The sequence below is a fragment of the Malaclemys terrapin genome, chromosome 18 (genome assembly GCF_027887155.1).
Source record: "Malaclemys terrapin pileata isolate rMalTer1 chromosome 18, rMalTer1.hap1, whole genome shotgun sequence".
In the NCBI taxonomy this organism is placed as follows: Eukaryota; Metazoa; Chordata; order Testudines; family Emydidae; genus Malaclemys; species Malaclemys terrapin.
In genome coordinates, this window is record NC_071522.1 from 10,116,591 (window position 1) to 10,131,766 (window position 15,176).

The 15,176-nt window shown below is 45.4% G+C and overlaps 1 protein-coding gene across 3 annotated transcripts in view; it reads left to right on the top strand.

Annotated features, from left to right (window-relative positions):
• SGSM2 (small G protein signaling modulator 2) overlaps positions 1-3,815 on the top strand; it is a 131,280-nt gene extending 127,465 nt beyond the window's left edge. For all 3 annotated transcript variants that reach the window (XM_054008510.1, XM_054008511.1, XM_054008512.1), the window contains one exon: positions 532-3,815. In XM_054008510.1, the coding sequence (XP_053864485.1) occupies positions 532-620 (89 nt within the window). In that variant the 3' untranslated portion in view covers positions 621-3,815. The remainder of the gene's footprint in view (positions 1-531) is intronic.
• The last annotated feature ends 11,361 nt before the right edge of the window (positions 3,816-15,176 follow it).

The following is a 15,176-nucleotide window of genomic DNA, read 5'->3' on the forward strand; positions in this document are numbered from 1 at the left end:
TGGTGGCCCCAGACTCCTGGTTGAGAACCGCTGCCGTAGATTGGGAGCTATGTGGGTGATGGAAGAAAATGGGTTTTCAAGGCTCAGGGGCAGCCAATTCTCAGAAGAGTTTCTACTTTTTTTGTTGGAGAAAGTTCCAGGGTGGCTATAAAACTTCTGTCCAGTGGGCAGCATGAGAATGTTTTAACATAGATGGAAGTATGAGACTTGTATTGCGACCGAGGAATGGGTGTGAAGGTCAGCTGTATGGTTCAAGATTACCAGAGTGCTAACCTACTCCTCCAATCCCTATCGCTGTAGGGATTTTCCCCAGCACTAAAACTGAAACAAAAGGGATTGTTAGCACTGCAGGTAGGATCTCTCGACTGTTAGCCCCCAAGGATTAATCCTGGAACTTTGATGACACCGTTGAATGTGCAAGTCACCAGTCATGCAGTGCTTTCGATGGCTGCACGTATGTGTCTCACTGGCTTGCAGGAGCCTGAACGCCTGGGGCTGGCAGGTACAAATCGGTGTCTGTCTCTCTTGTAGAAATGGCGGAGCATCACAATGCCCAGGAAATCCTGATGATCGCAAGGGGCCTCGTCTACAAAGTGCAAACACTGATTGAAAACAAGTGACCGCAGACGGAAAGGGAAACGGGCTTAGTACTGACTGTGGGACGAAGCATTTCTTGCACTGTAACTTCAGATGATGTTTTAATTGCATCTTCCATGTAATGTAGTAAATAGTCCAGAGATTTGTAATAGACTTTTAAAACAAACGAAATTTTCCACCACCAGATGATGAGGTTTGTGTTTGATAGTCCTTGTTATGCTCACTTGGTATTGTGAGGCAAAACTTTTTTTTTTTTTTTTTTTTTTGGCCTTCTACCCTCTCCTAGTCTCTAGATATCGTCCAGCTACATGTCTGAGATACAGAAGGAATTTTGGTTTTTGGAGTCATATATTGACCTATTAGACCCTTAACACACTAGGAATATTTTGTGCTTGACCAAAACTTCCTGGCATGCAGACTTAAGGCCCCCAATTCAACGCCCAGTGAAGTCTGTGAGCTCTGGGTCGGGATCTTAGAAAAGCAAATGCTGTGGAGCTCACCTAGGATATGTGAAAGGATGCCCCAGCTCCCAAGAGTGTTCTTGGCCGTATGAGGACTGTCCATCCCATTATCTAGAACCATTTGTAATCAGGTTAGAAATCATACCGTTGAAGAGAATAAAAACACCCTGCCTCCGAGAACCAGAGAAGCCAAGCCAGTTTACTCAGAAAAATCCTGGTCAAATATCTTCACTAGGCCAAAACATGACAGGTGTCGATCCACAGTGACTCCTGGCAGTGTATCCTTAGCGGCAGCATATCTGCAGGGACAGGCGAGTCAGGTACGCTTAGGCCAACCATCTGTTTCAGCTGGTACTAGAAGAGGATTAAAATCGGAGGGGGCAACTTGTAAATTGCTGCCTCCAGAGATACAAGATGCTACATCATCCTGTCCAGCCTGTTTGCTAACATTTCAGTGAAATTGGTCTGAGAAGACATTAAGAACAATTTTCAGTGTCCACGGCCCTACTTCAGCAAAGCACCATAGCATGTGATTAAAGCACCATAGCATGTGATTAAATCCATCCCTACGCTGCTGACCACTACACATTTGCTTAGTGTGGTGCTGAATCTGGGCCAGAAAGATTATTGTCTCTTGAAGGGTAGGAGCTGGCTTTTTGTTCTGTTTGGAGAGTGCCTAGCACAATAGGGTTCTGGGCTGGGGCCCCAAGGTGCTACCACCATTTAAATAATTGTAATAAAAAAAGGATCCAGCTACCAGGGATACATTTCTGCTACCCTGTCCCACACTAAGTAGTCAGTACCTTACTCTGCAAGTATTCCACGGTGGCAGAATCTGGCCCTATATAGTTTACACTTCCAGGTTAGAAATCTGGCTTAGTGCATAGGCAATTAAGCTCCTGCTCCTGTGGTTGGATCTCCCACTCCTGCACCTATGTGGAGTGGGGCAAGCGCAGGGGGATTTGCAACAGGAAAATGGAGGGCAGGAGTGGGGCTTTAACGTACTGTAGAACCTCACGAATACACGTGCCCTGCAGTTTGCACACCTGACTTCTCAGAGAGCTTTAGGACCTATCTTATTAGAACTTCATGACTTCTGAAAAATAAAATCCAGGCCGTCACTAATTCCCATGGAGGTGTCAGCATTTGCCGGATTAACAAAGTGTATTTTATGGGGCTATCCTTTATTTTATTGCATTTGCTGTCTCTGGAATGTTTCCATGTAAACATGCAATAGTTCTCTCTGTCATTCGCTTGTATTCCTGAGGTCCTACAGCCTTCATTTCCGGCTGTAAAGTTTATAGTGATGGCACAATACTTACACCTTCTCCACTGGGGTAAGGAGTTGTGACAATTTGCACCAGCTGAGGAGCTGTCCTCGGGCTTTCGTCTGGCAAAAGTGTAGTGTCAGTGTGTTTATATCTCCACAGTGTCACCACAAAGACTATAGTACATGCCTAGATCCAAGACATACTGTGAGAGTCTTCAGACTGATCAGTTAGATTGAAAGTTTAATGATACAGCAGGAAGAGAATTATCACTGTGCCAGCATGAGAGACGATCTGATCCTAATGAACGTCTAATGAAGTTACCCGTTGATTTCACTAGAACAGGCACGTGGGCACTTTTTAAAAAAAAATCCAGAAGCACAAGTCCCACTGACTTGCAATGGGACTTGTGCTCTTAAATCATTTACGCACTTTTGAAAATTCCATCCTTTGCCAATGTGCCTCAATATTAAAGATGGTCAAATCTCTTCCAAGAGAGCTATTAAAATTAAATTTAGCCCTGGATCCAAACACCCTTAAGTTGAGATCATCTTGAGTTGCTCTCATTGGAGATCATCTTGAGAGTCCTTTTGAAAATTCTACTCTCAAAAGGTAAGACTGCAGGCGTGACTTTGCGCCCATTGGAGTCATTGGTGAAACTTCCCCTTGGACTTAGTGAAAGCAGAGTTAGGCCAACCCTAAGGACTTCTGGAAAGCTCACCCATCACATATTGGTCTATCTTAGATGATCTTTAACGGATTTCTTTTAGGAAGGGAATAAATCAGTGTTGTATGTTTGAAAATACAAAAGAAAAACTCTACCCAAATTTCAGCAGTAGAACTAACAGGACCAGAGTTAGAAAAATACTAAACATTCAAGTGTTGTTTTTACTGGCTAGTATTAGAACCGTGACTGTTTACCCATTGTTTCACTTGCATCTTTTACACAGTATAAGTTGTTTGGTAAACCGATGCATTTCTGAAACAGATTATGATCCACAAGTGGCCCACTGTGAAATTTGAGGCACATTACCCTCAGTTACAGTCTGTGCAAAGATACAGATTGAATTATGCCAAAGAATCAGTACAGGACACTCATTCCTCTTTTGTTATATTTTTACAAATCAAGAAAAATAAGTTTCAGGTGTATAAAGACACAACAAACTTTTGTATCCTTAATATTATGAGACTATACAGTATCTCCACCTTGTTATAAAATAAAATGGGTAGAGGCCCTTATTCTCAGATTTTTTTTGAAAAAATAGTAAAAGATGTTTAAATATAGAGTTGAAGATGTATAAATCTGTAATGTGCCCATACCTCGTGACGTTAGGGGGAAGTCACTTTTAAATTTGATCCCCTTTCTGTAGACCTTTGACTTTGATGAATGAGGATTTGTCATTCATGCCTTACTTGATCAAGCTGCCCAGAAAATGGTGTGTTCAAAACTTCCTTGTTCGGTCAAAAAAAAAATCCCCCCCCCCCCCCCCCCCCACCAGAATATTGTTGCAACAACATCCTGGCTACACTAGTCTGTCTGTCCATCTGATCTGTGCCATTTATATAGTTTATTGGTCCTTTAAGAGGACTGTCCGTCACTTCAGATACACCCAAATATCATGCAGTCAGTTACCACTATCAACTTTCATGGGACCTGAACTAAGGAGAGAAATGAGACATTTTAAGGTGACCTGTTCCTTTGTGATTTCACAAAATAGGGCAGAGGAAATCTCGGTGTATTTTGAAATGCCTCTCAGTCTTCATTCATTCCAGGAATGAACTGCTCCCTACCCTCCCTTCTAGCCGTTACATAAAGATCCCCCTCTCCTTGCTTCTTTTCCATGGGAAAAGCTGCTGATTGCAGGATGGTGCCGTCTTACATCTGAACCATCCTGACTTTCCCCAGGGCTTCATTCTCTCTGCAGAATGATGCATCAGCTGTTCAGCAAGAATCCATTCTGCACTGGTGGAGAAGAAGTACATACAGAAGTATGTATTCTCCATAGCAGCAAACAGCACATGGGCAAGAACGCCCGCTACTGGTCCTTTGAAATTGAGGACTAGAGCGTCTTCCCAAAATGCAGTTCATTAGCGTTGAAGGGAGGTGCACCCCAAGCACTGCAGAGATGATGGGCGAAGGGGGCAAAGTGACGGGTATTTAAAGCGCTCCTGCTAGCCAGTAGCACTGCTTAGTCAGTTCTTGGAGCTGGGTTTTACTGAATTCATAGAACAGGGGATGAGGAAAAGACAGTGGCTTAAATAAAGAAACCAAACCAAAACGATTTGAATTAAATGTTGGCAACGTGGTAAACCGTTCCTTTCTAAGGTGAGTCGTGCTAACTTCCCTTGAGTAGTCTCGCTGATTTTAGTGGGATTATTCAGGTGAGTAAAAGCAGCCGGATGTGGCCCTAAAAGGTGTTAAGACTATGCAATGTGTCGCTGTATCGGTGGTTATTGGAGCAATGAGTTAAAAAGGCCCAAAAGTCTCTCTCAAAACAGTAGGCTGCCTTGGGAAGATACCAGTGGATCTATGAAAGAAAAATAAATTGAGTGCAACCAACTTAATGATTGTTTCTTTGAATTCCTGGGATGCATCGTAGCATCGCTCTCAGATCTTTGCCTACTTTCCCAAGCTAGCAGGCTTCATCCAGGAGCAGTTCGTTAGATCTAGCTAGCCATTTGTTCTGAGCTGGTAGCCGAACACCTTAAAAGCTGCATCTTGCATTTTCAGAACAAAGAAGGGTCAAAATTTGCATACGATTCAGGTGTATGCAAAAGGGCCAAAGTTAGATGGGTGGTGGGAGACTGTTAAAGGGGAAGGAGCCCTTTTGAAACCTAGAACTCAATGCCAAAATAAAAGGCATTTGGAGGGGGAGGAGAACAGTTACCATCCAATAATTTGGGAATGCTCAAGATTAAATTAACAACAAAAACATTCTGTTGCTGGCGTGTTAAGCCACCTAAAACCACTATTATTTATAGCTTGGTGTCAAATTGTATTATAGACCAATGCATGGTTGCCGGAGGGGCTTCCCAAATGCTTTGCAGTTTGTGTATCTGTTTGTTCTTTTGAAAGGTGAAAACAAATTCCATTCAAAATCCCGCCAGGAGAAAAAAATCTCTCCAAGAAACCCAGCCTAAAGAATTTTTGTTAAAAAAAAAAAAAATCTGCACTATTTTTTGTTTGGAATGTACTACACAACTCTTTACTACGTAAAAAAAAAAAAAATCTCTGCAAACGTCGTATCTGTTCTGCATAATTGTATTTTATGACTATTGTGCATTGCCTTATTTATTTTTTGTCAGGAGCAGAATATTTTTCCTTTATTGCTCAAAATTATTTATCTTTAAATGTAACATATGAATAAATACATATTGTCAAGGCTTTTTTGTGAACTTTAGTCTCATTTAAGGGGGGAGGGGGTTCAAAAGCTGAACAGAGAACGCTGACATGCTTATGGCTGAATAGTAAGTGATATGTAATTAAGTTTCCATGCATAATCTGCATGGACTATTGTACTACGCCGCCCTTTTCAAAGTAAGTAGGTCACCACCAAATAGATTTTTAAAGGTTCTCTGAATAACTTCAACCATTATCCAGTGCATGCATGCATTATATATACCACCCCCCCACCCCCCCACCAGACAATGTTGCAGTTAAGCAACTGGGATTTTTCCTTGGACTGTAATGGGAGTGGTGTTTAGGCTGAAGGGTTTTCCTACAACTTTAGGGCCTGATCGCACCCAACATTAATTCAACAAAGCTAATGAGCGGCCAGGATGGCTCCTTTTCCTCCTTAATTGTTCCCTTTACTCTCTTTTCAGTGGACCCACCAACTTCTCTTCCAGGCTTGCTGCTGCCGATATACTTTAAAACAAAACCCAAACTCTTTATTCAGTCTATTTTTTCTTCACGTTCCCATCTTACATGTTGTTAACCCATTTACATTCCTTGCTAGTGGCTTTGTTCAGGCTGCCTTTCCATTTTTTAAGGATACCTTGGTCACGCTTTCTAATTAAAAGTAGTTTATAAAGGGGGTTTATATAGATGGTTAATAAATGGCTAATCAGAGCTGAATAGACTGCTTATAACCATCTACAGCAACTCCTGCTGAGGTGCTTATAACCATCAAAACACAGACCTCCAAAGTCCATCTCGTAATCATTTGTTCACCCTTACAAAAATGGAACCTTCATATAAAAAGTGTGACCAATAACTTTGGTGCTCATAGTCTTTCACCCATTTAATCCCACTTCTTTTCTCACCTTGCCTTCCTGTTTAGGGGAATGCACTAATGCTTTCTGAGCTACAGAGCTGCTTCACACTGAGGTTGAGTTTTACTTCCCTCATTTGGGTCTTTTTGATTAGCTCCCTCTTCTATCCAAAGTCTGCCTTTTGAAGACTTTCAAGCTCTACAGCTAGTTTTTGGTAGGATCTCAGACAACAGCGAGTTTACGCTGTTGTCACTGGCTCACCCATAGCATTACTTCGAACTAAGAGCGCAGCTTCTTGCCTCATCTACAATTAGCTGTTCTAAGAAGCAACAAGTTAAAGGTGTTGAGAAATTCTCTCTCTAAATGGTGTTCTCAGTTGGTAAAATGCCACATTAGAAGCGAGTAGGTGAAGTCACCCAATATTATTAGAATTTTTTTTTTGCCCCTTTGATCTTATTCAACACTGTGCACATATTATCATTCTGTTCCAGAGACAGGTAATGTAACTCTCTTGTATTTGTATCCATACTGATCGTACCATGTGCTCCTTTCCACGGAGAGACGCTCTCGCATAAGATGATACCGACTCTTGGAGGTGTAGCGTGACGCCCCTAATCTGCCCTTTCCTGTATAGTTTATAGCCAGGTACCCATTGATTTGTCAGAAAGGCCTATTATGTCAACTATCAGAGGGGTAGCCGTGTTAGTCTGAATCTGTAAAAAGTAACAGCGGGTCCTGTGGCACCTTTAAGACTAACAGAAGTATTGGGATGCAAGACATCTGAAGAAGTGAGGTTCTTACCCACGAAAGCTTATGCTCCCAATACTTCTGTTAGTCTTAAAGGTGCCACAGGGCCCTCTGTTACTTTTTATTATGTCAACGTGCTTCTTCCACTGTCAAGGACTCTAGCTCATCTCCACTTGCTTTTTAGCTCCTCAACATGGGATATAGACTTCTATAGGTTTTATTTTTCTGCCAGGTATCTTATTTTCATACCGCACTCCTTCATTCAGTACCCTTTCTCTGGACTGTACCTCTGCAATCCTAACCTAGGCGACTCCAGCAAAGGTGTGACTTTTGTCCTATCCTTTATTCCCGGCTACAGCGTTATCTACATAGCTACTGGCACCTGCATGGCAGGTGTTGTCTTTGATCTGGATACTCTCTTGCGCTTGCTGGTTTCCCCAGCACCACACATTCACCATGCTGTTCGTCTAAACTATCTAATGCAAATCCGTGTCAATTTCTTGTGAGCACGGTCTGGTTCTCTGTGGGTACGATGGAGCCCGTGTCTTCACCACCAAGTTCCCCGGTGCCTAATTACATTTGAAACTCTTTCATCTTCTCAGTCACACATTAAGGCTTGGATTTGGGAGCCTAATTCTCTTAGCCTCTGGCCTGACCCACTGAAATTCCCTGAACATGGAACCAGCTGAGAGGCGGCAGCTGGCTTGAACCAATCTAAACTAAGGATTCAAGACTCCTCTCTCTGTCTCATAGCTACCAGTACGGGCTCCTCCCTGACACGAATTGCATTCAGAGATCCAGCAGCTTTGCACAGGAGAGGCAAGCCACTCAGCAGTTCATGGTCACACCACACACCCAGCTAACGATCACGCCCACCCCCTTGCCACTCTCTGGCTCAGGCTGTAGTGTGTTTTCTAAATAAAGCCTCTGCTACCTGGGTTTGTCCATATCAAAGTACCATAGACTAGAGGGGACTTTTAAAGCCACCCTGTTGATGGTGAGGATGTAACTGGAGCTTCCATTATTGCTCCATCAGGCAGTTTTACATCCCAGGACCACCACTAGGGGCTGCCCTCAAACCAAAGATGATGAGACATTTTTCAACCAGTAAAGTTATTCACTGATTTTTTTACATGAGAAATGCTAAGTAAAACCAGGAACTTTAACTCCTCTCCTTGTCCTCCTTCCTCCCCCCACCCCCCTGTGCCAAAAAAAAATAAAAAAATCAGCAAGCGGATTAGATTCATGGCCAGAAGGGACCATTATGATAATCTAGTCTGACCTCCTGTATAACACAAGCCATAGAATTTCACCACATTATCCCTGTAGTGAGCCCGGTCACTTGGGTTTAACTGAAGCATAACTTGTGTTGGGCTAAAGAAACACAACAGATCTGGGGAGGGGTGGGGGTGGATCTATGTGTTTTGCTAGAAAGTGGATGATTTTGAGATCTTTACGGCAAAGAACGTTCTTTCCTGTAATTCTTTCCCGCTCAGACTTTGCTCTTATACAATATAAGGCCCGTCAACCTCCAGGTATCAAACCACTTATTCTAAGATATTATTTTTCAAACTTACTTACCCAGCCAATTACACAAAGGACGTTCAATAGAACTATACTAGACACAATAGCCTTTATTACTGACATTTTTCACATTTTGATCAGCTGGGCTAAAAATCCACAAGGCAGTATTAAAGTAGATACACACAATATGTACTACAGGCTACTTTTGTGTGCAAACTCTCACGTACAAAGTTGTGCTCCCAAAAATGTTTCTAGAGAATTAAGACAAGACATTCATGGTATGAACTGTAGAATGCAGTAGTGTCAAAGTATCCACCCATAATACTTTTGGAGCGCCCAGGCCTTAGGAATCCTGTTTACTCCACTGGGAAAAAAATAATCAGTTTTTCTATGCGTGCTTAGCCTTAAGACTCTCCACAGCTCTGTTAAGTCACTAAGAAGTGCAATATTAGGATTTATTTGTCCTACAAGGGACAAACTAAAAAAAAAAAAGAGAGAGAGAGAGAGAGTCCTGATTTTGCATAGTAATATCATGGAGACCGACACAAAATTTATTCCAAATAAGAGATTTTTCCATAATTCATTCCTACAAGAGTTTTTGCCTGCCACCAAGGACTGCACTAGTAAGACACCGTTGTCTACCATGCAGTGCCAGCACTTAACTCCCTCTGGGGGTGAACGTGGGGAGACATATAGCAACTCTTACACAGGGAGGAAAGCGGACATATTTTCTGACACACGCTCGCCCTATGCTTTGCAGTCTCCCACCCTGGCATTAAGATCCTTATGCTGAAAACAAATGGTCACAACTAAACTAGTGAGCACAACTTCAACCTGTCAAAAAAGCCACACAGCTTTAAGATGGGACACCATCCGCCAAACTAGTGGGGCTTTAAAGTCCATTTTTAACGTGTTCGTGGGTATAAAACAAAAGACGTGAACACTCCCGCTGTGCATTCCAGAGAGGAAGCCTGCAGCAGTGCACTGTAAGTTGTGAGCCAAGAATGGATTAGGCCCTATATAATTTGACGACATTTCGAGAGCATTGGCAGAAGAGGAACAGCCCTTTCTCATGCCAGTGGGAACGAATACTGGACGAATTGCCTATTAAATAGCATCTAATTAACCAAATCCACTTCAAGCTAACAAGGCATACTGAAAATAGAGTAACAATGTTGCAGCAGAAAGGCCTTTGTTAGAGGTTTAGAAATCAAATGGGGCATAATTAACAGCATCTCAGAAGTATGTAGGCCGGGCATGGAGACAGGACTCAGAGGTCTGGCCACGGGGAGCTGCTGATACCGTGAGATCATGCTCAAATACAAGGGTAAGCTTGGAATTGCACCTGTAACTAAACAATCTGTGAAAAGCGGGGGAAGCACCTCAACGCTAGCGCGAAAAACAATCCCATCCTGCCCAGGATCTCCCCCCTGCCCCGCCACTCCCGATTGAAACCTGAACTAGAATCCGGCCCCCTCACTCCCAAAACCCCAGACCCACATGTCCTCCCAAACTTTGAGGAAGTTCAGAGGCAGATGTGGACGCTGAATCCCCATCAGAGGGGAAAGGGCAGGTTCGCTGCACTGCACATGTACGGCTATATAAGTTCATACTCTGTATGGCTACAGGCACACCCTGGAGATGGACCCCAAACCACACCAGTCAAACCCCGAGTCTGAACACCCCGAAGCGTAGAGGTGTTTGAGCCTTAAGCTCAAATAGACCCAGACTAGCTAGGAGCCCAGTCACAAATACCCCCCACCCCCAGGCTAGCGGGGTTAAAAGGGGACACCAATAGTCTTTGAATTTAGTGAAAATCCCAGGCTGCCTTTATGGCAAGAACAAAAGCAAGGAGTCGGCAGGCAGCCAGTGCCGCCCTCCTCCACACAAACTCCGTACAGTCCTTAGCAGGGAACATGCTGATGTCAATCACATGGCTACTTGTTGGCAGCCAAAAAGCTTCCTCCGATTGGCTAGCTCTACTCATGTGATCCAAATTCTCAAGTGATCCACTGCGTGAGAGGTGCCAAACAGAGCTGGAACTTAGTTAATCGGGGGAGGGCCTGATTCTGCTCTCACACTGGTATAGAAATCAAGAGCGACTCCTTCTAAAACGCCAGAGGATTGCTCTGGGCCAAGAGAGATCAGAGCCAAACTGCCCCAGCCCACTTGTCTCCTAGGGTGTGCTGATGCCGGAATACATCAGGAACAGTGTTTGGGAAACTGATGTGTGCTGTATTAGGTTAAAACAGCGAAGAGAGTTTCATGGTGGTGTTTTTCACTCTTCTAAAGAACGTTTGGCTCAACCTGGTCAGCTCACAGTCACAGGCTGGTGCTTTTGTGAAGCCTTCTGGTTCCGTTTTGTGTCCCGGGGTCAGAGAGCAAATCTGAACTTGAAACAGTGCTTAGTCCAAGATCCTCTTCTCCCATCCAGGCTAAGAACTGAAGTTCTCTAAGTAGCCTCTTTCTACTAGTAATATTTGCTCCCCCCCACGTGGGTCTGAAGACTCTGCTGGCTGGCCTTTGAGTTACTAACCCCCACTACGCATACGACGACTAGCAGGCCAGCTGCCATGTGATTCGACAATGATCCAATGGGGAGGAAATATCCTTTTAAAAAAAATCCCCCAAAATAAAGGCTGGGATTTTTTGAAGAGCCCAGGGGAGTTGGATGCCTCTGCCCCATTGTAATTCAATGAGACAGAGGCGCCCAATTCCCTTCAGCTCCTTTAAGAATCCCAGCCCAGCTCCCTCAGATACTCTGCTCAGTTGATACAGGCAGATGGGGAAACAGCCAGCCTCTAAATGAGGAACTTGTACAACTAGGGTAAGACGTGGAGACTAGAGCACCTAGCAAGGAGTCCAGATGCTACCCCTGTGGCCACCCTAGGATCTGGGAGTCTGGGCACTGCTTTCCCTGTGATGCCTCATGCTTCCTGGTGCCTCCACACTACGCAGCCCTCACGTGTGGCAGAATAGTGCCATGCTCATCCTGCAAGAGTTCCCTCTCCGGGGGGGGAATCCAGGCCGGGCTCTTTATGATTTTTAGTTTGACGTAAACATTCCCTTGAACCAGAGCTTGAAAAACCACACCCATGAGCCCGAGGACCAGGCCACTTCTTAGATCAAAATACACTAGGGCCATGGGCCTTCCCGAGCCAGGCCTTGTCCGATTCCAAGCCACATCCCTTCTACTGATTAACTACTCCCCTGACTGGACTCCGAGCGGCTGGATAATGCTGACCCCCCCCCCCAACACATCCACCTTAGCAATGCTGCCCCCCCACCCCCAAAGGGCACACAGGTGGGGTCCCCAGCAAATGGAGCCCATCATCCGTTTATCTTCCATAGAGATATTCAGAGATTTGGAATGAATAATAAAGACTGTTCCAGGGCCTACACCCAGTGCAGATGTTTCTGCCTTCCTTTCTGCGGCTCTGACCAGGGAAGGATTTTTAGCCATATCTAGGCAAACACTGATCCCCAGCTGGAGGGCTTGGATTTTCAAGGCTGCCTAAGGGATTTATTCAATGGGATTTGGGTGCTTAAATCACATAGACTGCTTTGGATGAACAAACCAGCCCCACCCCACAGCTGAAATTCACACAGGTCAGACTAAGACGCAACAATGAGCGAACAACTGAAACTGACAGCATGCTTTTATTGCTTACTTAGAACATTCACATAAAGCAGAAACCTCTCTAAAGGCTACAGGAGCCCAGGAGAGCTGGCACAGAGCTAGTCTGATGGTCAAACCAGGTTGCCTTTTTGTGGGCGGTGCCAGGGATAAGAACGTTCCTGCAGCGAATCACACCCATGATTTTGCACTTTCAGTTTGTCTGTGCTTTTGACGATTCATTCAGCACAGGAAACTGTGGGCACAGTTCACTGCGGGTGTAAGATCACTCCTGCAAAAGGAGAGAGACACCCAGGGTCGAACATCAGGCAGCATCTGAAATGTACATGCTCTGGGGTCGACTTTTGAGGGCTGGACTTTGTACCAAAGATACTAGGATCAAGATGATGTTTGCTCTTGTCTTCACTACAAAAATCTAATCATGCTGAACACAACTCCAGAGTCAAATTCACACAGCGCTGACTGGGACTTCGTGCCAGCTCCCACAAGTCTTAGTAAAGCAAGTATCACAGATGCATGGTGAGAAATCATAGGTGTAGCTATGTAGGGAACCTGCCTACTAAGACAGTGCTGGCTGAAATAGTCTTCCTGTCTTCATGAGAGAGTTCAGAGTTGGATACACGAATATGTGACTAGTTAACATTAAGGAGGAGAGCGGGGGCGAAGATTCTCTAGGAGATCTTCCTGTCTCACCAGAGCAGAAGATGCTCAGTGAGGTTATTTTCCATATACCCAAGTCACGGTGTATGCTCCAAGAGGAGGGTCCCATAGGCAGGGTATGTGGCTTAGTAGGGAATTTTCTTCATGTCTATGGCCAAGTATTATTCCAGTCAGAGAGAGAGGAAACTGAGGCCCGGAGAGGGGAAGTGACTTGCCCAAGGTCATTCAGCAGGTCAGTCAGTTCCTGGCTCCAGGCACTGCCCACAGCTGGCCACTCTCAACAGCTGACTCCAAAGGGAGTTCTAAATTCTAGTGTGAAGTTAAGCTCTGAGCTCGGTTCTATCCCACTTTTTCCTCCCCCAACTTCTCCTGGTTCATTCAAACCCCAGTTGAAATGCTACCCTACGATAACTGGGGTGGCTAGTCTGTAGCCTAGGGGTGGGCAAACTACGGCCCGTGGGCCAGATCCGGCCCATGAGCTGCACCACGCGACTTGGCCCCACTCCAGCTCCTACGCGCTCCAATGGGAGCTGCAGGGGCACTGCCTGTGGATGGGGCAGCACACAGAGCCGCACGCAGAGCCGCCTGACCGTGCTGCTGCCTAGGAGCCAGAGAAGGGACATGCCACTGCTTCTGGGAGCTGCTTGGGGTAAGCGCCGCTTGGAGCCTGCACCCCCTGAGCCTCTCCCCACACCCCAACCCCCTGCCCCAGCCGTGATCCCCCTCCTGCCCTCCAAACCCCTCGATCACAGCACAGAGCACCCTCCTGCACCCCTAACCTCTCATCCCCAGAGCCCACACTCTCAGCCAGAACCTGCGCCCTCTCCCACACCCCAACGCCAATTTTGTGAGCATTCATGGCCTGCCATACAATTTCTATTCCCCGATGCGGCTCTTGGGCCAAAAAGTTTGCCCACCCCTGCTGTCGCCTTTGATTGGTAATGATTTTCTCAGTGGTGGAAGTTGTCACTTGACAACCTTGGAGGCCAACATTCTCAGCCTATTCCCAGAACAGAGAGCAGTAGCACAAGCATCCATGCACGAGCCGTGCAAGTCACCCCTGACCTTGAAGGGGAGTAAAGTTACCATGGTCCATTCAGTCCTGGGCCCCTCAGCTGAGGCTGCCAACAAACAATGCCAGTTCTGGTGAATTTCACGATGCCAACACCTGTGCACCAGCAATTGGAGCGAGACCCATCTCACCAAACACACTTGCAGACACTGATGTCTCATGGTGGGTATTTTATTTCCTGTATGCTCTATGATGATACACAGAATCAGCCACTTTTCTGGGCTTGGCTTGATCAGAGGTATCGGTTTAAGTTATTCTGTCTGTGGTCCTGCTTATTGGCAGATTGAGACAAGGAGAAAGATCCCAGTCACCAACTACCTGACTAGGAACATAATTTTGAGAGCACTTCACCTAGGTCATTCGCCCAAGAGACTCAAACCCAAGTGATTCACGATGCCAAAAAGCCTTGAACAAAAATTAAGACTGAATTGCCCTTCGTGATCCTTCTAATGCAGGTTTCCCAAGAGACTAGCGCTAGTGAAGATACAGGCAGTCCCTGTTGTACCCTTACCAGCTGCTAAGACTGAAAGCCCTGAGCTCACCTGGCAGCAGGCAGCGACGGGAGAGGTAAAAAGTCAGAAATGTAACGAGGTTGTTTCCACTCAAGGCGTCAGGAGGACTTTTACCGTTGAAACATTTCACACTCAGCTCATTATTGTGCTCTAGGGCACCAGAAACTTTACTCCCAGAGGGAAACCCTTCGCCTCGCTCAGAACATATCATGGCCTCATCCACTGAGCTAAGTGAACAAGGCTAGAAACCAATGGAACGTTGCACTCCTACATTCAAGGATCTCAAAGCACTAAAGCACTGTACAGACCTCCCGGGGGGGGGGGGGGGGCGAGTGTTCTGTCACTCAGAGGGAAACTGAGGCACAGAGTGTTGAGGAGACTGGCCCAAGGTTTCACAAAACTCAATGAAAGAGCAGGTGGTTGAACCCAGGCTTCTCAGCCCCTTGGTCTAATCACGACAACATGCTCCCATGTAGTACTGTG